At 36.6% G+C, this 27,474-nt stretch overlaps 1 protein-coding gene across 1 annotated transcript in view; it reads right to left on the bottom strand.

Annotated features, from left to right (window-relative positions):
- MYBPC3 (myosin binding protein C3) overlaps window positions 1–27,474 on the bottom strand; it is a gene marked incomplete at both ends in the record, with an annotated part of 62,005 nt that overhangs the window by 25,207 nt on the left and 9,324 nt on the right. Inside the window, 19 exons of the mRNA XM_082485070.1 lie at window positions 658–735; window positions 2,284–2,420; window positions 2,590–2,619; window positions 2,960–3,066; window positions 4,002–4,167; window positions 4,556–4,722; window positions 9,039–9,144; window positions 9,760–9,884; window positions 10,564–10,696; window positions 11,544–11,710; window positions 12,456–12,479; window positions 17,337–17,393; window positions 19,751–19,795; window positions 21,050–21,098; window positions 22,450–22,567; window positions 23,559–23,707; window positions 23,858–23,944; window positions 24,197–24,292; window positions 26,870–27,136. Coding sequence (XP_082341196.1) covers window positions 658–735; window positions 2,284–2,420; window positions 2,590–2,619; window positions 2,960–3,066; window positions 4,002–4,167; window positions 4,556–4,722; window positions 9,039–9,144; window positions 9,760–9,884; window positions 10,564–10,696; window positions 11,544–11,710; window positions 12,456–12,479; window positions 17,337–17,393; window positions 19,751–19,795; window positions 21,050–21,098; window positions 22,450–22,567; window positions 23,559–23,707; window positions 23,858–23,944; window positions 24,197–24,292; window positions 26,870–27,136 — 2,108 coding nt within the window. The remainder of the gene's footprint in view (window positions 1–657; window positions 736–2,283; window positions 2,421–2,589; window positions 2,620–2,959; window positions 3,067–4,001; window positions 4,168–4,555; window positions 4,723–9,038; window positions 9,145–9,759; window positions 9,885–10,563; window positions 10,697–11,543; window positions 11,711–12,455; window positions 12,480–17,336; window positions 17,394–19,750; window positions 19,796–21,049; window positions 21,099–22,449; window positions 22,568–23,558; window positions 23,708–23,857; window positions 23,945–24,196; window positions 24,293–26,869; window positions 27,137–27,474) is intronic.

Genomic DNA, 27,474 nt, shown 5'->3' with positions numbered 1-27,474 from the left:
AACACACTCCTTTCCTCTTTATGTGCCCATGTATCTTTTTACTTAGAACAGGAACCATTAGAAAGCATATGTGCCTGAATAGTGACTAGTACAGCAGAACCCTAACCCTGAGAAAGGCTTATTTTTGCATAATAAATGTAAAATATTTTTACTCTATCAAAATAAAAAAGTTATTTATGACAAGAAGGAAACTTGTTGGAAAATGAATCCTCTTTCACTGTTCTGTACATACATAGTCAACTCTCTTGACCCATTGTCATCTTTCCCTGTGTCCTTTAAGATCTTGTCCTAGGTTTTTTCATGTAGTTATTACTGAGGCTTAAAGGTTAGTGGGGGGGGGAAAAGTGATAAACATTCACAAATATATTAAAAATAGTTTTCAAATAACTGCTTTGATTCCTTGTAATCTAGACACCATGTGATAGTGATTAGAAACAGATTTCCTCGATCAGCATCTTACTAAATTACTCACTAAATCTTTTGTGCCCATTCAGTGTTTGGTGCTCATCACTGTGAGGCAGTGTTGTGCCTGATATGCTATTTGCTTCACCGGTTTTAATATCTACTGACTTTAATTTTATTTCCTTCTGAATAAGACCTTTTATCTGGAAAACACTAAGTGTATTTATGTGTCTGCATAAATAATAAGGAACTCACCTTACTATCAGTATTTAAATCACTGCTGTTTTCTGAGGGAGTCATGGAATCATCATTGCTTTGAACAAGGTCACTTTTCTAGATAAGCAAAGAAACCACAGAAAGTCAGCTAAGTCTTTCTGAACACAGCAAAGTTGTTTCTGCAAGATGGAGAAGAGTCCATAGGTTTGTTAGAGGGCTTGAATATAGAGGTGTGAGGAAAGTGAAGAGCAAAGTGAGGCAGCAAGCAGACCTGGGAAGGACATCAACTGATATGAAAGTAAAAAGCAGAAAGGGAAATGGATATATTAGACTGAAGTGAATTAAGAGAAGGATAAGTCAGCAAAACTAAATTTACAGCTTAACAAAGATGCATGACATTCCTGCAGTAGAATTGTAAGCAATTGTGAATCCATCTGCGTCCTGTGGTACCAGTTACTCACCTTGTGTAACTACAAAGAAAAAAAAAAAGATTACTTCTTTCTGTAACAATTGGATAGTAGGTCAATGTAGATGTTTTAACACTCAGAAATACAGTCACATCTAACACGCATTAAAGAATGTATCCTGAAGCTGTGCTGCTGGTTGTTTAGGATTTCATTAGTAAGTATATACTACACATCCTTCAAAACAAGACTGGCTTCTTTTACTTATATGTTGAGACCTCATATCTTAGAAATAATACTGTACAGGGGTGGTCTGATACCCAGTCATCATTTTATCGGAGAAACTTATGTATGAGAGAGTCAGTTTCTCTTAGTTCCCAGATGAAAGACAAATGGCTTTTTTGTTTGTTTCCACACTAATTCTTCATTGTAGAAAAAAGTAATAAATGTTATTAAATATGCTAACCTGAAGAGAGAATGTGGCAGAATCATGATTAAATGAGCCTGGGGAAATTAATACAACTGGCAATATTATTTTGTCTCTATTTACCGCTATGGGAAGTGTAATGATGCTGTATAATATTATGCAAAGTATTTCTGTGTTTTGTGCTAGTTATAGCTCAAGAGCCCACAGATGGTGAGGGGTGGGGATGTTCTGAGATAGCCAGAAAGGAAGCTCTCTTAACATTTTGTTTCTAGCTTCTAAATTCTTTCTTTGATGTTTTGTAATTGCTTTGATAACGCAAATAGCAAGCATCCTCTATTTTTATTATACCAAATGCATTTTTTCCCCGGTGGTCTGCTGAGACAACATTTTCTTCACAGACTATAGAATTCTTGAGAAAGATTTATTTTTTTAAAAAAAGGAAGCTGCTATCTCCAGAACATGTCTATCCTAACAGGTGAAAGTGATGGGGATGAATGATCATTTATTTCTTTTTCTCTGGGGTAGGAAGAGAATAAACCTGTATGGTATCCTACTGTATGCATGTACATATGTCTACTCATATATACTCAGTCTCTTCTTTTAGAATAGAAAAACAGGCAACAGTTCAGAAAAAGAATCGTTCAGGATGACTCTCACAAAAACAGCTAAATCCCAAACAGCTGCATTGCAGCTATTTAGTCTTTTTTCCTTGAAGTTTAAAAAAAAAAAAAAGGAAGATGAAAATACTTGTAACTAAGAATTGTAAATCAAAGTAAGATGTGAGAAAGAAAATAAACTGCCTTGCCTCAGACATTGTGTCAAGTTACACATTACCTTGTTTACTTTCTGCCAGATGACAGTGGGTGTTGGATCTCCTGATATGGGAACATCCAATCTCAATTTGTTCCCAGCCACCACGACAATAGTGTCAGGTGATTGGCCGAGACAGTCAAGGTGGATTTTGGGAGGTTCTACAGCAAGGACAGAGAAAATAAGTTTTAAATATAGTTTGAGTGTTCTGCATAGAGAGGAAAAAAAAAAAGTGAATATTCATGCATTAAATTAAAAATGAAAAAACACTGCTTCCTTTGCTATTGAAAACATGTTTACTTGCATATAAATAACAACTGCTGTTCTTACCTTCTCTTGGTACAAAATCAATCTTGACCTCTGGGGGGAAAAAAAAAAGCGGGGGAGGGGGTAGGAGAAATAGATCAGAAAAAAGAATTTACATAGCATCTGCACCCATAAAGTAATTTTAAAACTATTAATCATTAAAACCTAATAAGGCATATACATCAACAGATCAATGCAATAAACTGGAAAACAGGGTCTGTAAAACAACGTGATAATGGTAACACAAAATACCATGTGCAAAAAAAAAAAAAGCAATGTGCCTATATTAAGGTATCAGGAAAGAGATTCTGCATATTCTTTCCTGATATAACTGTAATTAATGCCATCATTTTATCCCCCTGGAAATCCCATTACATATTCTAAGGTAACTTACCCAAAAACTGAAGCTTGGCAGAAAGGTTGTAGGCAAATCCCTGAGGGATGAAGGAATAATCAGCCTCGTCATCTGGTGTTACGTCCTCAATAGTTAGCTTATGGATTCTGGAAACATGAAAAAATATATTCCAGTCCCTTACCTTATCTCTTCAGGAGAAACAGGGCTATTTCAAGAGACAAACTGTAGGTTATAGGATATTTACAGACATTACTATTTCTTCTCCACTTGCCCTAACATCAATCAACCACTATCAGGGCTGTAGACTGCTTTACTTTCAATATTCAAGCAAACCCATGTCAGCATGTTGTGTATGAATTGTCAAGGTAGATGCATAGTCTAGTCTGAATAGAGGAAGCAGTTCCTCTGCTTTTGTCAAGTCCTTTACCTTTACTAGGGCAGTTGTAACACTGCTGACTGGTTTAATTTGATGAGGTTGTGATTACAATAAATTCTGGAAAAACAAGCTAAAAATCGATGCTCCATCCCTGTATTATTGTAAATTCAAAATGGAATACAGAAAGGGAGTACCAAGGAAGATTTACCTAACATGTAACTCTTATGTATCTTCTGAATCTTCTTCGTCTCCATTTCCAGTAGTAGTTAGACTTCTAAGAAACTTGAGCACAGAATTGTGCAACTGTATGTGTTAATATAACCATTAACTTTTCTGAAGGGGTTCATACACAAGTTCTATCTTAATCTGTCTAAACACTACTGCTGATTTGAAAGTTATCAGAAATATGTTGTCTAGATTGTTTGAATACCATGAAAATGTGAAATCCTAGTGAAAATGGAGAATGAATTCTGCTGCTACCCCACTGATGCCATACATGCAAAATGTACTAACACAGAAAGACTGTGCATATACCAAAGCAAGTCTGTCACTATGTGATGATTGCATACAAGAAGGTTTTTAACTTTTTTCCTTTTAGCTGGAGCCAGGAAAAAGTCTTGTTTTATATTCCTGTCCCCTGAAATTGTTCCTGTGGATTACAATGCAATACCCAAGCCTGTAAGCGCTTTCTGAAATGAGACTAACCTGCCAATATGGGAGATCTTTATCCTTTCATCTGGGACCACCTCCTTTCCATTTTTCAACCAGATTCCTTTCACATTTTCATCAGAAACTTCACACTTGAAGACTGCCTGGTCACGTGCCTTGACTGTCAGGTCCGCAATGCTCTGATAAACTTCCAGCTTTTTCTCTGATATTGTGAGAATAATCGATACATACATCAACAAATCAGAATAGCTCTGTCAGTAAACAGTTAGTGTGGATTTACTGAGTAGAAAAGGCTCAGGCTGAGCAAGCTGTTTGTGGAAGGGTGAAATATGAAGGGAAATCCACAGCACGCAGGGCTTTAACAGGACTGAGAGCTAAGCACCTGTTATTATCAGGGTATCTGTTACATCCGCCACACAGGTCTGAGTTCTCCTTGAGGCCTTTATTATCAAACCTTATGCCCCTTATTAATTCTTCTTTTTTCCTGGCATGAGGATTATGCTACCCCTATGTACCATCCTGGAGAAGGTTACCTTCAGCCTGTTTTCATTTTTCAGCTTCTCTGGTTCTGTAATATTACCTGTGCCTACCTTGCACAATTAGTTCAGCGACTGATACCCCACCATTGGTCTTCACGGTGTAGTGTCCGCTGTCCTCCTTGGTTGACTCATTAATAATTAGATACTGCTTTTTTCCATCTTTCTTGAATCGGTATTTGAAAGTTTCTTCCCGGGTCAGCTCAATTCCGTCCTTTTCCCTGCAATGCCAAATAGTGTTGAGTCATTTTTCTATGGTTGGAAGAGGAGAGTAAGAGTCAGGTCAATGTTACTAGAGATTGGAAGACACAAGATAAATCCAATCTTTCTAGCATTTCAAGTTAGCAAAAAAAGAGACTGTTGCACAAATCTTGGTGGAACCAGAATGCTTCTAGCTTGACTATTAATTTTTACTAGGTATTTGACTTCTGATTTAAGAGAGTTCACTGACAAGGACTTACTTGATTGTTACTATTTATACACTATAGATAAACATGAAAATACATTAAATGCTGTAGAAGATACAGGGATGAAGACATAGTTCACCAGAAGGGAATTGACTATCTTAAAAGCTGCCATAAGGGAAATGGGACTTTCTGGGAAATGACTTAAAAGTCTTAATTTTCCTGATGTGAATTATAATTGTTATAAATTCATGGTTTGTGGGCATCAGTAAACAAAGAAAATTTTAGGATGGATTCAAATGAAGATGTATTTTGGATTTTGTAGCCCTTTCCACTCAAGGATGCCACAGTATATTTAAGACATTACTAAATTAAGCTTCACCATCCAGCCTGGGAGGAAATTTAATTATTGTAATTTCCAATCATCATGAAGGGAAACAAGCAGAGAGGATTCGTGTTGTTTAGTCAAGGTCACACCAAAATGCATAAGACATTTTAAAGATTTCCCGTTCCTAATCCTAAGTAACATAGATAGGCCACAAGAAAATAACTTGTAATATTTTCAACTTATTTCTTTTGTAACGTTTTATATTTTTAATTATTATTTTAATATATTTATGTTATGTTACTTGAATACTGCTGCAATTTGTAAATGGAAAAGTTTTTCTCTTTGACACTTACCCATGTGGAAAAAGAAATAGAAAAGATGTTTTGCTTTTAATAGAGTAAGAATTTTCTTTCTATCTTGTGTTATTTCCCTTGGACTATTCAGCTTAACAAATGAGCTTACAGGATAGCAAGTTGAAATTCTACTTAGGGACTCATTAAAATACTATAGCTCTAATTTCTAGGTAGATATATGCAAAAAAACCTTTTGCCTCAGTTAGAGCCTGCTGAAGTAAATCACAAGATCAAAACTTTAAGCAGGGACAGGAATCCTACAACTTGTGACTTAGATATATGTACTTGCTGCAACCGTATTTCAAAATAACTACAGGTTACTCCCTCCTAACTGTTCTTTACAGCACAGCTTAGTGGAATTTCTAGTTGGTTTAGAAGAACACTGTTCTCCCTTCCAGATCACAGGACCACAGCACTAGGAAGGAAGGAAACAGAGGATGCCTATAACAACCACATGAAACACAGTGCTTGGTGTTATGTCAGGATAATCTTTCCTCTGCTCGCTGAGTGGCAAGAGTCTGAGGCCACATGCAAGATGCTCTCCTAAGGCTGATATTCTTATTCACACAGATTAGTACTGAAACAAGTGCTACAATGCAATGCATAAACCTTTGATAAACTTCTGAGAATGGACTGTAATCCAGAAGTTCAACATGCTCCTGTGGCAAAACCAGGCACATGCACTGTGACTAGTTTTCCAAAGCTGAACTTTTGAATTTATTTTTTGGTGATATATTTTGACACGTGGCTCATGAAAAATATCTGAATGTTCTATTCAGTCATTGATAAGAAAGAGATCTCTTTAATATTGTCTGAATAATGAAAAAAGACTATTTGCAATGGCTAGTGCCTTAAAACCCTGGGAAGAGAATAGTATATTTAAGTTGTGTTAGTTTTGCTGGCTAGCATGTTGCTGATGCTGTATATGAGTAGAGTGTTTGCAGAGGGGTGTACTGACTGATAGTGGAGTGACAAAACTGTAGAACTCAAAAAAGAACTCCCAGATATCATTTGGCTTAAAATAATACACTGGTGCAGTGAAAAGAGAAAAACCTCATATAAGGTAATATTACAGGCTTTCCTTTGGTAACTAAAGCAATGAGGTAGAAGAATCAGTTGATATTAAAGTGTCAGTGGAGGATTTTATAGAACATAGAAGTCTTCATTTAAAGACCACCATGTGTCATCTGGTCCGCTCTCACACTTCAAGCAGAACTAGTGCACTAATAAGTAGGTCAGCCATGTTTTAGTCTATCCAAGTCCTGAACATTTGCAAGATCAAGTATCTGTTCTCAACTTTCATTTCATGCCTCTTTTCTCTGTCTGGAAATGCTTTTGTATTTCCTGTTTAGATTCTAAGGATAAATTGGTTAATGTCTTCTGAGATATCACTGATGCAGGTACTATGTGATAACAAGGACGCACAGATTAGTTGTTATTATTACATTACTATAGTTTGTTTTCATTGGGATAAGGTGAAAACATATCGATCTTTTCAACTAATAAGATGATACATCTGGCATTCAGAGATGGAAAAATCAGGTCAAAACTATGTATTTTATTACACAGAATCATAGAATTATAGAATGGTTTAGTTTGGAAAGGACCTTGAAAATCATCAAGTTCCAACACCCCTGCCATAGGCAGGGACACCTCCCACTAAACCAGGTTGCCCAAGGCCACATCCAGCCTGGCCTTGAACACCTCCAGGAATGGGGCCTCAACAACCTCTCTGGGCAACCTGTTCCTGTGCCTTACCACCCTCGAAGTGAAAAACTTCTTCCTAATGTTTAATCTGAACCTGCCCTCTTCCCTCGTACTATCACTACATGACCTTGTAAAAAGTCCTTTCCCAGCTCTCCTGTAGGCCCCCTTTAGATACTGGAATACTGGATACTCTCTTCTCAAGGCTGAACAGCCCCAACTCTTTCAGCTTCTTCTCATAGGAGAGGTGCTTCAGCCCTCGGATCATCGACATCATGCCTGACAAATTTGGTGGCCTTCTTTGAAGGGGTTACAGCGGCAGTGGACAAGGGAAGACCAACTGATGTCACCATTACATATCCCAGGTTTAAAGGGTGCAAGAGCTATAACAGGTGCCCTGAATTAGTGCCTGTTACTTGGCTTAAACTGTTGAGCATTTCCCTAATGAGCCATAAAACTGGAACTCTTTCTCCATACTGTGTTTCATGTTTTCCATGGACACTTCTCTCCATTGTCCAAAATGTTCCCTTTGTTGCCAGAGATCATTGACCGTGTCTCACTTAAAACCAGTAAAATACAGTGTAAATGTCTAACTGCTCAGTTTTCTGTTGCTATGATTTGAAGAGTTTCTCTGATCACTTGCTGCATTTCAGGCTGAGACAGCTGCTGGTTTGCCCTTGTCACACCAAATGCCCATCCCACAGATACCAGCTCTGCAAGATGTATGGGAGTTGTTCAAAGGCATAGGATCAAAGTGTGGCAGCTGCACTGTGCTCTGAGAGGGACAGATCTGGTTGTCCCCATCTCTTGTGACCAGGCATCTGTAAGCAGTTCCTGAACAATAGCATGCATGTGCCTGTGCATGTGGCTTTAATAGTGTAATGCATATGCTGTACTAGCACTTGGGCTCTATTTAAATTCCCAGTTACTTCCTTTGGGAGAGCAGATGAGTGGTTGGCACTTTCCAGGAATGTAATGGGCATTGTGGGAACAGTTGATAACCATGTGCCTGAAGCTGTTAACAAGCACAAGAGAATTTCATCTGGTAGAGAAATGAAGTGAGAACAGTGTGCGTAAGACTTGGTATGTGAGCACTGCCTGCTGTGCCTGCCCAGGCAGTGTGAACCTTCCAGCTTCCGCTTAGCTGGAATGCCCAACAAAATGGACTCTATGGTCTAAATGTTTGTCATCTTAATCCTGCTTGCTGCATATGCATAATTACTGGCTTTTCAGGATCACCACAACAGATATGTTAAAATAAGTCAATGACCTTCCCTCTCCCTCGGGTGTCTCCTGTCCCTCAAGAGACACTAACTTTTTACCTAGGAAAAAATACTTTTAAAAGAACTACCTCACTGCAGTTGAGAAGACCAGAAGATTCCATAAAATACAGCAAACTCATCACAATACAGATCTGATTAGTCTGGGCAATAGTTAGATATTACTGTCAAGTGTTTAGAAAACTTTAAAGCTAACATCTCTGCAGTCAGTAGCATCCTGTAAACACTGAATGAGACATTCTAGAGACACGATGAAATATCTATACTTAATTTTTCTACCATATTCTGGCCTCTGAGTTCTTCCTCAATGTTTGACATATAGGAGGAGGATCAATCTTTGCCTCAAAACAATTATGTAGGATGCCTTCTTCCTTTTTATTCCACAACTCTTGTCCACAAAAACTGGTCCTAGAGAGTCCCATGGAGGGATGTGGTTTCGTGTTGTCTATTTTTTTTTTTTTGCTTTACCATTTCACAGTAGCTCCTTCCTCAGACACTTCACACTCAAACTCCACTCTCTCTCCAACCATCACCATCTGGTCCTCCAGTGGGTGAGTGATCAGGATTGGAGGTTCTGGAAACAAAGAGACTTTTATTAAAAGAGTATTCTGAAAGACTGAAGACCAGAAGTAGATTTCACCACTCTGCACTCGACAGGAAGAACCCCTGGCTAAATACATGGTGATGGTCTCTGTGTTGGAACTTAAAATTTACTGTGCTGGATCACGTTATCAATATTATCAAATGACCTTTTGGTTTTTGCTTCATGAGACAGGATACAAACACAGGATTAATCAGTTTTAATATATATTCTGAAATTCTAAACTAGAGGCATTAGTTTTCTGGACTACTTGATCTGCTTGTAGAGCTTGAGGCACATGTTTATTTTGAGCAAAATCAAATTTTTAAAGTAATTTTCTAGCCCTATTGTTGGAAGATGTAAATCACTTTCCAAATGAGAATTAATGGTAACTATTACCGTACTGTTTTCCTGTGCTTTCTTAGTTGCAGCTATAGGGAAAATTTTCCTTCATTTAACCATAAGAAAAATATGTACAATAGATATCAGAATTTGTTCATGCGTTTGAGAATTTCCTTTCCCATAAATTTAACTAACCTGAGAATAGAGGTAGTGACAGTAATTCTAAATGTTAGGGAAGATCTCTTTCCTTTTGCTACCGTTGCTCACCTTTTACAAATAATTCTGTGAAGCTCTTCTCCTCCCCTACCACACATTCATATGCTGCATCGTCGGCCAGAGAGCAGTGGTTTATGGTCAGTATTCTCTTATTCCCAACAGCCTCAAAAATGTATCTGAAAAGAGAATCTAATTGTAATTATCAGAGAGCAACGCTTTTGGACCCAGCCACTGTCTCCCCCTGTCTAGCGGAGAAAAAGGTTCCTACTTTTTTTTCCTGACATCAGTGCCAAGATTTGTTAAGACTCAAGCTCTATATTCCTGTCCTGGTGCAGTGGACAGCAGTAGTGTTTGAAAAACTAGCACAGCAAATTATGGAGAAATCTTCATACACATGTGAGACATACAAAATCCTGTGAATGGTGCTGGATGCTTTTCTAACATCTAGCCATACAATAAACCTGGCTGCCATTAAAAATGATTTGTCATGTCTTCTGCACAAAATCACTGGAAATCGGCTTTACAAACAACCTACGCTAAAGTATATCCCATATCACAAGAAAGTAATTTTAAGCCCTGGATATACACATAAAGATCAGAATATAATCTGAGGACTTACTTGCTAAGTAGGTAGATGTAAGCATCCAGTTCCACGTGTAGATATATAGAGCAGAGGGAAGAAAAAGAAAAAGTCATGAAAACAGCAAACTGACCCTGAGCCAAAGCACTATGTAGATTCTTTCTCAGTTCCTGTTTCTCCCTATTTTATTGCTTTCTTTCTAAGAAGAGCTAGTTTTTCCACTTTGTCCAAGCTCTAGCTCATTCATTTTTGGATTTCCCATATTTCTAGTTTACCTGCCGCTCACTTGGATCTCCTGTCCATTCTTCAGCCATTTCACATCAGCATCTGGATTGGCAACTTCGACCATTAATTTAATCTTTTGGCCTTTGTCCACTTGGTAAGCTGGATCCAGTTTCTTGAGGAATGCTATGATGAAGAATGATTTTTTTAAAAAACATAAATATCTTAATCATTTTTATACTTAACTTTTTTTTTAATGTTCTCTGACAAGAAAGTAAATCTTTATTTCCTTTCCTGTTGTTTACCATCATCTTAAACCCTCCCTACTTTCTGCATTCCTGTTTGCATTTTTACCATTTCCCATTTCTGTCCTCCTTTACCATTTTCTTCATCCTGTTCTGTTTTCTGGTTTTCCTTAACATAGGATGAAAAGCATGTGATGTAAACTAAAATAAGCAAAGTAGTATATTCTAAATCAGTTGTGAATATGTACTTCAGCATATCCTAAATAAAGTTACAGCAACATCTGCCGATGTAGGAAAATGATACTGATCTCAGTACTAATGAATGGCAGCTTGCCTTCTCTGTTTCAGACTTTTAAAACAAATTAGTTAAAATTAGGTAATTAATGCTTCACAAAACTGGAAAAGCCTCAAGAATTCCAAATGTATCATCCCAATGGAAATGGAATTCTTTAATTGTATCACTGATGGCTGACATACTGACCAGTTCTGGGGGTGGGGGACAGTTGCTGTTTTATATTCAGGGAATGATAAGGGGCACAATAGAAGAAACTAGTAAAATACAGGTTCAGAATATCCAGAGTTTCTGAGCAAGGTAGCTCAGAGTTTTGGGCCTAGCTTTATTCTTTGGTAATCAGCATTTCACATGTAAAGACTGTGTAACAATTGGAATAGGAAACTCCTATTTCTCATGCTCTTGTATCTGGCTGCTGTCCAGCTGATGTTAATATTTGAAGAACTCCCAAAGAAGACATGAATACATATACTTAGAATAAATCTAGCTCACCAACCTGTGCTTTTTTTCTCTTCCTTCTTTATGCGTTTGAGGCGTTTCAACATCCCACGCAGATCTGTGATACCATATTGAAAAGCAATTTTCTCATATTCGGAAGGAGGAGCTTTCCTCAGGATTTCCCAGACATCAACATCTGATTGTGATTCACATTTTGCTTCACCTCTGCAGAAAGGGATTAGAGTATCTGAATGCCACTATTGAGAGGATTTAAGAATAGCCATAGGCTTGGAGAGCTACATATTGGCTAGATTAAGCCATTTCTTAATAAAAAATTTAGCAGTCTAATTTTTGCTATGTTATTGCCTAAAATAATGAAATAAAACCGGTGACTATTTTTACTTATGTTTATAAATACAATGATTAAAACCCAATCACTGTCCTAAAGGGTTTACATTCTAATAGCCAAAGCAAATAAATATTAACTTCGCTTTAACGATGGGTAATGGAAACACAAGGAGACTTATTTTCCTGTCATGGTCATACACAAAACGCGTGGCAAAGCAAGGAACTGAAATGATATTCTGAGAATGCTTTAGAAATAAGGTAGTTGGTTTATGTTAACAAGAAACAAGTCCTTTTCTACTCAGGACATTTTTTCTCTTCACTAAAATGAATCACAGATTATTGAAATATTTATCCCTATTGTAAAGACAATTGTTGGCTATAGTAATCTATAAAACACAAAGACACATAGATTGGTGAGTAGTGGCAAATAATACAATATTTACAATGGACTACTTATTTTATAGTTTAACCAAAGAACAAGTGATATAGAATAATTAATGTTTGGTTTAGCAAAACCAAGTGAAAATTTGGTTGTCTGGCTTTGGGAAAGGCATTCTTTTTCTGTCATCATATTTTTTATTTAAAAGATCATAAATAGAAAAAGAAATTGGCGTAACCTTACCGATTTACTGAACGCAAGAAGCTGCTGTACTCCAGAATGATGTAGAGAACCATTTGGAAAAACATGTAGCATCCCGATGGGCAAGAAAGAGAGCATCATGTGTTAGTTAATACAAAAGAGCCATGAATGTCATCTTCACCTTTAGCAGAACAAGCCTGTGCTTCAGTAGCAGGGAGATGAAGGAGCTCATGCAAAAGCTCTGAAATAGGCTTCTTAAGAAAAATGCTGTTCCCTATTGAAACCAAGCTCACGCCCACGCTTTGTACAGTTCCACTCTGCAATTTATATGATAAGTGTGAGCACCTCTGCTTATTCCTAATTATGGATGATCACCTTACAGGGAAACAAATAGCTCTACTTTGCCCTGTCATCATGGAGTTGCCTGTCATAGTTTGCATTTTGGTAAACAGAGAAAGGATGAAAGAAGTAACGTTTTCTTAAAAATTTCTTTAGGAAAAGAGACTTCCTATGGCTGTTTCTGATATCACCAGGACCAAGCAGATTCCAGTGCAGCAGAACACACCCATATAATAAAGTCATGTTCAGTGCTAAACCCCAACATGCACACAAATTATGTAGCAGGTAATGCAGGAAAAGGGGAGGATTATTGGGCATATTTTCATTTTTTTTTCAGGAAAAGAACAGTCCCCCATTAGACTGTGAGAAATATTGCTACTTGAAAAAGCATGATTGTAGTCAGTCCAGATAGCAGGTATAACCAAACATTTCTGGTCTTCCTTTTATTGCCCAAAAAGGGCTTGCTTGTAATGAGTGTGCTACATTTACTAAAGTACTGCAGTCCAGGCTCAGGATTTCCAGCACTCTTGTAGGTCTTGAGCAGAAAAGAAGCAAGAGAAGAGGTTTTCAGCTCAGTGAGTTTGAACTGAAATATGGCATGCAATATCTTATATCTTTGGAGTGGTTTAGCACCCACTAAGGACTTTTTGCAATAACTGCAGCGTACTGGGTATTTGCTTTGTCATAACACTGCATCAACATCACCCACAAATTTAATCAGGATTCCTGTCTCTATATATCTATCATTTAATTTGGGGCAGCTACAAATAGTTTGTAGTTTTGCCTATCAGAAGGCAGGAGAATTGAATTGATTTGCCAAATAGACCAAGACGAGCAACTCTAAAATATTTCTGAATGCATGTAAATTGGAATAGATACGTAAGTACTTAGAACTAGGAATACATATTTCTAATATGTGCTGAATTTTTTGTATTAGTACAATTAATGTTTTGTGTATGTCAAAAGGAAATATCAAATCATAAGAAAGACTTAACAGATTCAAATATCATTATTTTCCCTCAGGCATTATATAAATATTGGTGATCTCTCTGTCTGTCTGCCTACTTATATGCTCATCTGTGTATGCCTTTTATCTGAAAATTTGCAGGTAGGATTATTCATGGAGTTTTCAAAAATATTTTGTGTGAGTTATTTTTAAATACATAATTAGAAAAATCTTCCAATTTGGAAGCAATTCTACAGTCTAGTATGTGTTACTATTGAGACTACTTCCTTAATTTTTGCTTTAGCTTTTCCATTACTCAGTGTCATCCCATTGTTATATCTGGCAATACTGTTTTGGTATATGCAAACTGAAATACAAGAAGTTTGATCATAAGCAAGAGTATAGTCTCTTCCTTGGAAATACTAATATTTTCTAATTACAGGGAAAGGCTTGTAAGTTGCATGTAAAATGGAACTAAAAGCTAAAGGTTGTAATCTCTATAGTGTTTAATTGAGTTTAAAAATAGTTTTTAACAAAGAAAAGAAAAAAATGTCTTTGCCTCTGAGCAAAGGTTTCCCCATCCCAGTACTCCTTTTCACCATTTTGTATTTGTTAAAACTTTCTCTTTGATCCCATGAAGACACAGAGTTTCCACAATTAGGCTGTACTCATCCACTACCAACAGGAACTAAGCAGTGTACAAAAAGTAATAGAGCACTTGGACTCCTGAAGTTTCTCCCACCTTTACGTTACTCTCCCTGATGTTGGGGATCCTTATGCAGCGTGATCACCTCATAGGTTAACTATGCACTTGGGGGCATTAAGATGCAGCTTAGTGGATCTGCTGTAAATGGAATATGCAGCTGATATGTTTTAAACATATGTGGAGGGGTTAAAAATAGTTTTGTACATCCCAGAGATGGTTTCTTCCTATCCCATTACTGTCAACTGATTGGACCCTGTCAGCTGTCACCTCCTTGAAGGTCTCTGCTCACTATCCCATTTAATAGTTCTATGACAACTGTTCTCTTCCTCTTCCCAATGACCTCTCCTTGGCCCATGACATCTGTATGTCAACACTATTTAATTAAATTACAGTGATAGGAGATACAGTATTAAATGAAGCTCTCTTTATTATAGTGGGAATGTTTATTACCTCTGGATTGAGAGGCACTTGTAAATTAGGTGGGACAAAGCAGAAGTAGCAAAAAGATAATCTTCAATTCTGTTTGAATCTGCATAGCTCTTGAGAGTTCCTCAGCATGAGGTCCCTTTTTATATTCTATTTTAATGAAGAATATTTTCATTCCATGATGAGTTTTTATGCCTCTCTGTTCTCAATAATGTAGGAGTGGTCTTCAACCTGTGGTGTGCGAAGCCTGAAAGATCTACAAATTGCTTCTAAAGTGACTTTGAAAAACAACTAGGAGCAGTGAATACATCAGTATGCTTAAATTCACGAAACAGAAATTTGTAAGTCAAGAAAGGTCAAAACCACTGATAAAATGCAGTGAAATCTATAAAATTCTTTTAATGAATTATATTTCTAGTGTAACAAATAATGAATAGTTAAATCCACAAATAGAACGTTTCTGGAAACACTGGAGTTTTTTCCTACTTTTTAGAGTTCTATCACTGCTTGAAACTAATTATGAAAGCAGAAGGGAAAGGCACCAGGAGGGGGCTCACAGTACTTAGCACTTAAATCAAGCTGGGGTCACTGTATGAAATTATGCAAATATTTTCATGTTGGCCTCCATTTATTTGAAATTTTTAAAAAGAGATCAACAATTCTTTTTTGCCTTACGTTTTCTATAGAAATTAGAATGTGTGTACAACAGCTCTATTTGAGCTCTCAAACCTGTGCAGTTTTGATTAATGCCATTATTCAAAAAGCATATTTTCCCTAATTTAAAATTACAAAAAAAAAAATCTGGTTGTAGTGTTACTGCAAAGCCAGAATTCACTTCTAGTTAGATACGTTGCATATTGCATAATACAGGGCTTAGTATACCTATGTGACCTTGTTTGCCCCACTGAAATTTGGGTGAGTTAACCTGAGTGAAACATGAGGCTATTTTGGCTTTATTACCTTCCTCAACCAAGCTACTTCAGATGTCTACATGATACTGTACTCTTTGTGAAGATAAAACACTTTTATAAATAGTAATACCAGTACCTGGGCAGAGGCTGAACACAGATTCACAACAGCATTCACCCAAGTAGTTGATCATGGAAACTTCAACTGATTAAGTTTAGATTTGCAAAACATGAGCCTAATGAAAAGCTTTTGTACTAACTTCAGGATCTGGAAGGACAGAGTGAGCGGCCAGGGGCAGTAAACAGAAAGAAGCATGCTTGGAATAATGGGATGATAATGAGCAATGGAAACTTTACTTGGAATACAAAGAAACATTTTGTAACAGAGAAGCCTGTACATTTATGGAATAAGTGACTTCCCATAATATATTTACTTAACATGTTTAAGGATGGATGTAACAAAACCTCAGCACATAGTTGATAGGCACCAGCAGGCACATTATGCAAATTATTTTTCTGATTTTAATTTCTGTGACCATACGCAGTGGGTTATTGAGAAAGTCTGGAAATTCAAGGACAATTTAAAACTGCTTATAAGAGAAAGTTTTGGTGGAAACCAAAGGACATTCAGAGAAATAGATTGATTTCTATTGAATGGTCCATCCAGAACTTCTACTAATTGTTTAAAAGCATTTCTGTCTCAGAAATTGGCGGCTGATAATTTTCTTTCATACTATGTATTTTTTGTCATTCTCTACATGTAAGAAAGATAAAAATGCATGCATTATTTCAAACCAAGTGGTTCTTATATCCAGTATGACCCATGCATTTATAATAAAATTTAATAGAAATCTTACTCTCTGTTGGCAACAGTGGAATCCAAAACATCCAGATTAAGACGGTGGTAAAGAGAGAAAAACATTAAGTAGACAGGTTATGAAAATAGATGTGGCAAGGAAGGATGAGAATGGGAGATGAAATTCCACCACAAAAAGTGAAAGTAAAAGCAAGAAATAAGAATTAAAATCAGAGAAGTAAAAAAAAATTACATAATATATATACAACATAGAATATCTTTTTATATAAATGATAAACAGCTATATAATATATAGTTGTATAGTGTAATAGTAACATTTAGATATCTAATAAAAAGACTTGTCCTCCCAGCTCTCTGATGCGAAGTGTTGTGAAAACTCAGGGCAGAAAATTCTTAATAAGGCAGCGTTATACACAGGTACTGTAAATTGTTGCTGTGTGTTTTGTTTGCTTTTTTTTTTAATTAAAAGTGCTGGTGGAAGCATGTAATTAACCTAGTCCCAGCCTTTTCTATCTTGGGAAAGATCAGTCCTTTTTTTTTTTCTTTTTTCTTTTTTTTTCTTTTGTCTCCAATATAAACCTTGCAAAAATGCAGCAAATGCTGAGTTTTTGAGGAAGTTGCCATAATTACCTGTCATCCTTTTTCCAATTAGAGCTGCTTTTGGGAAACTACAAGGATTCTGAATTTATGAAACTTTCACTTATTCTCACTTTAGTGTTTTCAGAGTTGTTCAACAGAAGCTGGTTACTTTATTTCTCTAAGTCTATGGATTTTTACTCACCTCTTTTTCAGTAGGGCACTAAAATTAAACTCTCCACCTTCTTCATGTCCCTCGGTACTGTATAGTGACAGAAAACCATAATTAGTTTCAGAAGGAAATGGGAATAGCTTGTGAGACTATATCATTATGTAGATGATATATTTTGTAGGGGAGTAGTAGATGGTTTTAGAATGACTTAGAATGTGCACTGACATGGAAGGTGACTTAATTAGGCTCTTTGTCTATATTTGCCTTCATATAGGTTTAAGAAATACATTTAATGAACTTGTATTTTTTCTGTACTGATTATGGATAAAGTTGTACAGGGTTATTAACTTGGTGGTCATATTGGTCTGGAATGTATTAATTACCATAAAGATACTGCAGAAGCTTTTGTTTAGAATCATTAGTGCTTTTGGAAAGCTGTAATTTCAGGAACATGGATATTGTTTACCGTGTGGGGCAGTATTTAACCAACCTTTTTGTGGGACTTTTTACAATCTAAAATAACTTTATTTTTTTCTAGTATTATCCCCGCTGTAATTGTTTCTTAAGGCTCTTTGTGATTCCAGAATTCATTATACTGAAAAAAGTGTCACATCATTGGTGCTTGGGAGAGTTTAAGGAGGAATTCTGTGATCTGACTTTGATTCTGAGATGAGGTTCAATATGCAGTTGTTCAACGAATGTCATGGCAAGTAATGTGGTGATGAATTGATTCGTGAGAACAAGAAGCAACAAGCAGGAGTTATTTAATGCGTAATTCTGTCTGTTACATATGGTGAACTCAGATGGAATGCATAATGTTATTTTTGGTGCTCTGAGTCAAATGTGGTTTAGCTGTGCTTCTGAACATTTGAAGTACAAATCTACTCTGAAAACTTAGTGTAAAGTCACTGAAATCACTTCTTTGGGTTTAAAAAATCACTTCAGAGATTTGATATTAAAGTATTGGGAGTTACACTGGATTTCATGACTACTGGTTATTCAACTTAGCAAAATAAAAGTATTTTTTGCATTCAGACAGTGTTTGGCAAGTCAAAATGGATTTTCTTCATCTCAGTCAGTCTCCCATCATCAATGTTCAGCTGCTCCTTGATATCTCTTTTGTCTTGAGTATAAGCGTCTGGTGATGCCTCCTCACAGCATTCAGATTTTTCCAGCAGCAACTCCTTCTATTTAGTTACTGTTTTATAACCAGAAATTATTCTCTTCACCTGTACGGGTGGTAGTGGTAGCCCATAATGCTGTCTCTGTCAATACACAGTACTAGTTGCTTCAGACAAGATCAGTCTGTCTGTAGAAGCATAAACCAGAATGTCAGGAAAACTCAATATTGTGGGAACAAATATTTTAAAAAGTAAGAAAACAGCCTCAGCAGAAAAATGATGTGCATTTTAATGATACCGTTAATAAAATGGAAAAGAAATGAGAGCCAAACTTGTTGTGCTGCATGACAAAGCAAGGTTAGTGAGAATAAGTAACAATTTTGAATCCCTGTAATTTTGAATATATTGTGAGATTTTTTTTTTTAAGAAAGTACCATTTTTACGTCTGTGATTACTTTCAAGGTAGTACAGTAGTGGAAAAGAATTTTCTGGGTATAATGCTCAAACAAAAAAGTGCATTTTTGGCCACTTTGTTCCCAACTTTCAGAAGATTTTCAATGTTTGCAGGCATAAAATGTACATAAAAATCACTAGTGTAATCCCAAATTTGAAAAGGGCTTCTTGTGATCAAATACTCAGGAGATCAGAATCTACAGCTGGGAGAATAACTAGTCACCTTATTGCTTCTGAGGTGGTACTTAAATCAGCTTTTCAGGAAAGTCCAGCAATCGGTGTTTAGCTTTTCTGAAGAATTAGACCCTAATAATTGCTTTAACATGCATAGAGTTAAGTCTAATTTCAGAGTTCCTATTTTTGTTATGGTAGAAGATATTGGGACCAAAAGGGATAGGGAGGGAAATTTAATGATACTCGGATAAAGAGTGTGCCAGGAAACAACATATTTTCTTATATGTGTGTGTTGGTACATTTCTGTGAGCAGTGGCAATTTTAGTCAGCATGTGCTCAGTAGAGAGGAAAACATGTAAAACAGGGGGGGCAGACATGCATATAATTTGAAGTTACGTTTTTCATCTAACAATGGTGAGAAGATGCCACTTGCCAAACATGTGCCTTTCACGTAGATGAATCTGCCTCTCGCTGAACTATCAAACTACTCTTTTCATTATTCGTACTCATCTTACTTTGCTACTTACATGTATGTGTTCGTCTCGTATAAGCACTACATACTATAAACGGTGACATATTTGGAATTTAAGCTGCAGCTAGTTCTGTGGGATTTTTTTCTTTTTTTTTTCCTTTTCCTAAGCAGAGAGAGACAATTCATTGTTAGACTTGAATTTGTCTGCTGACACAGACAGTGGCTACCTGAGAAAGGCTGAAGTCATCCGTCTCCCCCCTCCTGCCAGGCTCCTGAGTGAGGGTATCAAAGACAAAGCTTCAGATTTAAACAGTTCAGTTCAAAATTTGGCTCCATTTTTACAGAAGAAACTGAAAATCTGAACAGCCTGAAGCTGTTCACACTGCACTCACTGTGAACTGATTCTAAACTTTTTAAATTATGCTAGCAAAAAAAGAACCTTTTTAAGCTTAATTTCACTGCAGTGAAATAACACAATGCAGCTATGTACTGAGTGTCCTCTATTTAATAGGCATCACAGCCAGGCTGGTCAGCTACCTATAGATGGATTTGACTGTAGATAAATTCTGCAAGCCTTTTTTAGTTCTTTCTGACAGAATGTTAACACAGACACCTCCCCCCCTATATAAAAATAACACTTTTAGGGAAAAACTCAAGGAGTTGCCACAGATGGTTTGTGTTCTGTGTTAGAGAAATAGATGTCTGTTGGAATATTCTTGGTCTACTAACTTTACAAAAATATATAAAAAACTAAAACAAAACCAGAATTACACAAAGGGAGATGAAATACTCAACAGTGAAAAAACATGTTGTTAATGTCTAAATAAAAAAAAAAATATCCAATTTTGCAAATTTTACTAATAGAAGGGAACATTATTCCACTAAGTCATATATCGCTTCAGACAGTATTACAGATGTGGGGAGAATAGCCTTTTTAAGACCAGTGCAATACTTTGCAATCTTTAATATATGACCTACAGAGATCTGAGATTTTACACAGACACAGTATCATGGTCTTCATTCAATTAATATAATTATAGAACATGAAAACAAATACAATCAAAATGCTTGTATTAATGTTATCAGTCATATGCGCTTACAGAGCTCACATCAAACTCCACTTCTTTGTTTAGCAAAGGTACGTGTAGCTCCTTAAGCCAGACCAAATCCAGAGTAGGCACTACACAGAATCTTTTCTATTATTCTGCATCTGGAGTGCTTTTTACAGGTCTGGAAAAAAAGTGCCGCAGTTCTTGGTAGATTTATACATATTATCAATTGCATAATTGAAGATAAGCATGATTGTTATGCTAGTACAAAGTCTAAACTCAGGTGTTTTCTAGGAGTTGTATAGCATTTTAACATTAAAAATAATTTCTTTATAGAAATATTTTCTTAGTAGACATCCTTATCTTTGTGCTTGTTTGTACAACAGCTTTGCTTTTAGTTAGTTTTGTCTTGGAAAGTAATGAATTCTGCATGAAAGTATAATCTGATCTACGTCAGTTTCTACTGTACATACTCACGTGCGTCGGAAGGCAGCACGAATGTCCAAGTCTCCAGTTATGGGTGCTTCTGATGTGACAAAAGGTGACAAACAAGAATGGGAAAGCAGGTCAAAATAATGCAAAAATACAGTGCTAGTTCTAAAGCTTTTCCTTTGCAGACATTTTTTTCTGAAGTTCTTATATTGTAAATTGTGATCAATTAGACATCAAAAGATTGAAGCATCATCTTTAAACATGGGGCCTTCACTAATTAGCTTTCAACATCCAGTGTTTCTTGTGTAACTTAATTCTGTCTCATGCTTCATAATAAGCTGCAGCATGACAAACCATCTTATGACTTGTTTGTCAATTCTCGTAAATTTTAGTTTCGATACTGGCTTCACAGGTAATGAGAAAACCACTGGATATCAACTGAATATTATTACTAATAATAAATTGTAATCCATCTTCTGAAGGCAAAGGTAAATTCCTGGAAATATGTAGAGATGTACAGAAACTCCATTGAGGATGTTGCATAGAGAGAATTTTATCACTCTGTTCTAAGCTTCTGTTGGTATGAATAGGTGTACTGCTGCTACTGACAGAAAAACTGTTCTCAGTCACAGCTCCTAAGTCTTATGAGTCCTGCAGTGAACTAGTGAAACTTCAAAAATGAACACTGCTGACTGAGTACCTTCAATAAATTTTTGTCTTTGCATATTAGGCTCATTGGTTGCTGGACACAAATTAATGTTGCAATCCCTTCAACAGCACCACTGAAACAGGAAATGGTCCAAACGTTGAACTCTTTCAGGTGGTCCATGCTTATACTGTTTTACCTAAACTCTTCCACACTAGGGAAAATTGATATTAAAATGTACTTTTTTTTCAATTGCTGATTAATGTATAGCAGTTGTGAGAATGGCACCCTATATTATGTAAAATGATTCATCTAATCTAAGCAATTTTATATCACAAGGTGTTTCTGTATGGCTTGAATTTATCAGGAAGAAAGGAATTGATAATAGTGTCACTTGTGTAAATCTTTCCATTTCTTCCTTTTTTATTTCTTTTCAAGTATCCATTTTTAGTACTGAACTTTTGTCAAAGACCTCTCTTTTATTCTAGTGGAATTAAGTATCTTGAAAGAATGTATTTAAAATCAGAATAAAGCCAGAGAAAAGTTGGGCTGATTTGCATCTTTCTGTGGGGTTTCTTTAAGAGCACCACAGTTCTGACTTGAGTGACATCCAAGTGTTACTTCTAATGCTCTATATCTCTGCCAACCCATTCCAATCCTCACCTGTGGACCTCTGTAATTGTAGCTGTACCTATGCTTGTCTAGTTGCCACTATGTACCAGAAAGAATCGTTCGTGGGCATACAGGAAGAAAAAAAAATAATAAAAGGAAGAAACAAGGTGGCGGGAATTCATCTTACCATTGACTGTCAGGTTGAAATTAGAACTATCAAACTTGTCCTTGGTAGACACCTCACATCTGTACCCTCCTGCAAAAGTCATGTTTGCTTCTATGATTTCCATTTCAAAGGTGTACACCTAGAAAAGACACCAATGATACAATTCATAAGTTAGAAAATTAAATGGTGAAGGGGGAGGAAGGTGGAGAGAGAGAATACAGCATATTAAGGCATGGAGAGAAGTCGACAAGGGATGAAATATGCCTCTGTGTGCTTTTAGAATTAAGAACCTGCTGAGTGTGTAACTCATTACTGTCATAAAAATTACATATACCTCTCCCAATTCAGTAGGAACAGCTAAAGAGTATTATCAGTACAGGTCTTCCAGAGGATACAATGTTATATAAGCAACCTATGCTGGTGTACTGGTGTGTGCAGTCATCACAGACATTAATTGCATGTACATCGGAAACAGGAATAGAGCTTTCATTAAACAAGTACAGCCTCTACCCAGAATGTGTACAGTACATTTAAAAATTCAGCAAAAGGAGTGGGTAATGTGAGTGAGTCTGTTCTGTTCCATCCAGGAGAGGGTGGTAGCGTTTCGTATAGCACACAGGATGAGAAGTCAGGGTGCAAACTCTCTTGTATTCTTGTTTGTGTATCTTTGAATGCATTTGTGGTAAAAACTGATCCTACTCAGCAGTTTAAAGTAGTTTAGACAATACAAGAGAACAAATTCCAACACTAATAGCTGAATGCTTGATCTATTAAAACCAAGGTAGACTATACTTAAATATCTGTTTGTTTTATTGTTTTCTCTTGAATATAACAAGTATCTATTACTTTAGAGGAAGATGGAGGAAATCCTGCAGTAGATAGTGCAAAACTGCTCCCCAAGTCCTCCAGACATTTTCTCTTTTCATTATAGATAAGGTATGCAAGAGTCTGTATGTAGTGCTTGTCTCTTGTCTGCGTGGTCAAAACATAGACTTCTGTGCATAAGTTTAGCATTGTGAGTAGCTTTGGGTACCTTAATATCAAAATTTTTATCTTATATTATCTTATATTTTCCCCAGATTAAAGATTAGTAGTACATAGAAGTCTGAGAACCTGACTGCCAATCATACCTTGTTATTTCGATCATAATTTTCATGTAGCTGGAGATGTTGCCCCACTTTGCTTCCCAGGTCCATCCACTTCCCTTTGAACCATTTCACTGATGGTTTCTTCAGCAGGCTCTCACCTGCCACTTTGGCAGTGAATGTGATGTTTCCACCTTGTAAGTGAAGTAGGTTAAAATAAGATTATGAATAGTGTATAATTTATCTGTTATATCACTGCTGTCATCCTGTACATCCTGAAGAGCTAAATAGTCAAACAACAGGTACAATTTACAAACATCACTTGATTCACATTTTTTACTCACCAACAGTAACTTCTCCATCCTGGGGTCGTGTCAGAAAGAGCCCAATAGGGTCCACAGGCTCTTCTGGTTGAGTGCTGGAAGATGCAGCTGAAATAAACATCAGAATTAGTAGTTAGAACTTTCTGCATCAGCTTCCGTTACAGCCTATGTAGTGAATTTGTTAAGCGATTTAAAGATACTTCTGTCTCTGAGATTCCTTATTCTTTATTGTCTGTCATTCATCACTAGTGGTCTGCTTTCAGCTACTATCTCTACCTCACTGACTCAAAGGATTCCCTGTTCCTGTTCTTCACTTCCGTTAATGAACCAGACTTGATAGCAGTGTTAGTTCTCTATTACCTTCTGTGTTTTGGCAGCTTTCAACTGGTGGAGCAGACGACTCTGGGGCAGCTGGGGCTGGAGCAGCTTCAGCAGGAGTGACTGTCTCACTCTTTTCTGGAAATGAATGTAAGCCAAGATTAGAAAAAGTCATGTTTCTACTTCCTTTCTGAAGAAATTTTGCAAAAGAACAGCTTTTAATATATGCTAGGAAATGCAGAGAAATTAGCTGTGTTTTTGTAGAACTTAGAGGATGCGCTGGAAGGAGAAGGGGCCTACTGAAGCTGGATGATGAGGCTTGCTCGTTTGCTGAGCTTGAAAAGAACTGATGCCTGGATTTTTAAATTCTATAGTCTTGATGTGTAGCAACTTGTCAGCTGATGAATAACACTATTATTTGATGTTAATTTCAGTGGTCTAAATAGAAGAGGTAATGAAAAATGATGCAATTATTATTTTTGTAAACCATTTGCTTCTTCATGAGACTTTGTTTAACCCTGCTGTTGGAATGCAATGTTCCAAATGCTATAGCTGTGTGGGGCTTGAGAAAAGCTTTAGACACTGCTAGTAATCAATATGGAGAAAGTATTTTAAGAATGTCTATCATTTCTTCCCCTGGCTTATGGAAGTTTATAGCCTCTCAATTAAACCATGACCTCACAGACAAATTCAGGCAAATGCATTTGGCACAATGGAGAAGATAGAAATGTATGAAAAGGGAGTAGGAGTGAGCAACTGGGGCAGATGAAGGCAGGTAGAATTTCTTGAAACAGATCAGTTGCAGCAAGTTGCTTGTGTTTTTTTTCCCCATAGGTAGAGGAGCCACTTCCAAAGGGCCTCACTTACCTTTCACACAAGTCTCACATGCAATTTCCCAGCTATTTGCAACGTTTTGTCCACCAGGCATTTCTGGCCCTGTTGTGCCACGTGATGACAAATTTGAGTGGCTCCTCTGTCACAAAGGGAGGTGGGAGTGTCTGAGCAGGTTAGGGGGCAGTTTCCATTTTTTTTTTTATAATGAAGAGCTGAAATTATTATTGTTTGTGAAAATAATAATGGGTAATCCAGTTACTCTTTAACAGTCTAATATGAGTAAGGTCTGAAAAACAACATGGTATTTGTGAACATATGAACATGAGTCAGCCCTGCTGTCAGAAAATTTATGCCTTTTATCCTAAACCGTATTTGTGTCTTGGAAGAAAGCAGTGTGATTTTCAATTGGTATTATTTTAATACTTAAATATCAAATTCTACCACTTTTATTGTTAGAAGGTATCCCATTGGATCTTGTCCAACTAAATTTCAACTCAATTTTTACTGGAAAGAACTAAACGTTATTCAACTAATGAAGTGTATATGGTCCCATAGTTTGTGTAGCTGTTTAGAAAAGGCGTATTTTCAGACATCAACATATAATGTATACAGGTATCCTTTGGCATCCTGATATCTCCATCACCAATGTGTGCTTGTCAGAGATGTGTTGCTTTTAGGTAATGATTACACCTCCAAATTCAGTAACTCTGTTACTTGTATGCTCTCTGCCTGTAGCAGGCTCTACCTGCAACTAACCTGAAAGACAATGAGGAAGATATAGCTAGTATAATATGTACCTGTTTACTTTCAAGATGAGGTAGTCAGAAGGATCATACTTTTATATGCTCTGGTAGTTGTTAAATTGTCCTAATCCATACTAGAATTTCCTCTTCCTCATAACCTGTCATGCAACGTCTTTTCATCTGGAACAGGATGTCCTGTCTCCTGTTAAATATTTAGTAGTATCTTTTCAGCTGAACAGAAGATCTCACTACCATCATGTTGCTAGAGTAAACAATGATAGCAAAGAAGAGGAGGTGATATAAACAATCTGAGTTTAAAACTTTTCACCAAAATAAAAAGGGAAAATTAAAATACCACAAATGGTAAATGGGGACCATTTTGGAGGGGGAAAAAGGCATTCGGAAAGTCAAAATGTTTCAAAAAATGACTTATTTCCTCTACCCTCAGCATCTTCAGACATTTTGCGTGAGAAAATTCCAGAGAATTTGCCTCTTTATATTTTTTTCCAGGAAAAGTCCAGGGAAGTTTTTCAGTTTTCCGTCTAACTGATTCTTTAATGCATACAGAGGTAGTAATGATAGGTGATATGCAAATAATATAAAGTTTACTCTTTGTATTCAAGTCCCTCTTGAAATATGTATTTTTATTAGCAGGTGATTTTGAGACAGATTTTGGGAATGTATGAGCTCCTAAAAATGTTAGAGTATAACTTGTAAATTTTTTGTCAGTTGTTAAAATTTTGTATTTAAACAATAAAAAAACCCAAACATATCAGGCCTAAGATGCAGGCATTTTCGTTTAGGTCAGGTTAGGCTAGACTAGCTTTGATTTAATTTGCTTTTTAATAGTTAACTGAAAAGCTTGACAGACAATTCTAAAGGTTTACATTGAGATTCCCTCTGTGGCCTCCATTGTGTGGACTTCTGACATCTGGAAATGGGTGTCTTAACCACAGGAAGTGTATTCCTCAGCTTAATATTAACGAGTAGCTTCAAATAACTCAGCAAAACAGATGTATTGCTAGTAGAGAAATTTTACAGTATTAAATTAGGTTAATTTCCATGGACCTCATTCATAAAGTTTGCATGTGGGACTGGAAATACTGATGAAATTAGAATTGCATAGGGAATTCTGTACCTGGTTGCTTGACCTTGAGTTCAAATTTGACCTTGGAACTTCCAGCTATTACAGCATATGTCACATCATCTTCTTTTCCTACATTATTGATTGTCAGTGAATGTTTGTTTCCTTCTGCCTTGATGACATATTTCTCACTTTCAGTAATTTCTGTGCCAGCTCGCTGCCACTTCACCTTGATGCCGGCTTTTTCTGTCTCTGCTTCAAACACAGCTGTGCTTCCGGCTGTCACCTCTGTTGTCTTCGGCTTCTTGGTAAATGCAGAAACTAAAAAAAGAGAGAGGGCTCACTAAAATCTGTTTTGCAGTTGTGGCATATCTGGTGTAGTCAGCTGTTGTGGCTGCAACAGCTGTCTCCTTTCTCTCCTCTCTGCCCATGCAAGATATAAATTACAACACTTTCCACAGAGAAGTTGTGGAATTGTCCATGTGTTTATCGAGTTCTGTCTCTGACTGAGATGTCATATCTTCTCTATATTGTCATGCAACAAAATGGAATGGATAGCAAACTCATCTCAGTGTCCATCTTCCTCTTTCTTCCCCCATAATGACCTCTGATTTTTCATACGTGAATGTTTTGATCAATGACGAGATGGCCTGATACAT

This window comes from Vanellus vanellus, assembly GCF_965231255.1.
Source record: "Vanellus vanellus genome assembly, chromosome: 6".
NCBI classification, from domain to species: Eukaryota; Metazoa; Chordata; class Aves; order Charadriiformes; family Charadriidae; genus Vanellus; species Vanellus vanellus.
The sequence above is the reverse complement of the archived record's forward strand: the minus strand, read 5'-3'. Positions and strand labels throughout refer to the sequence as shown.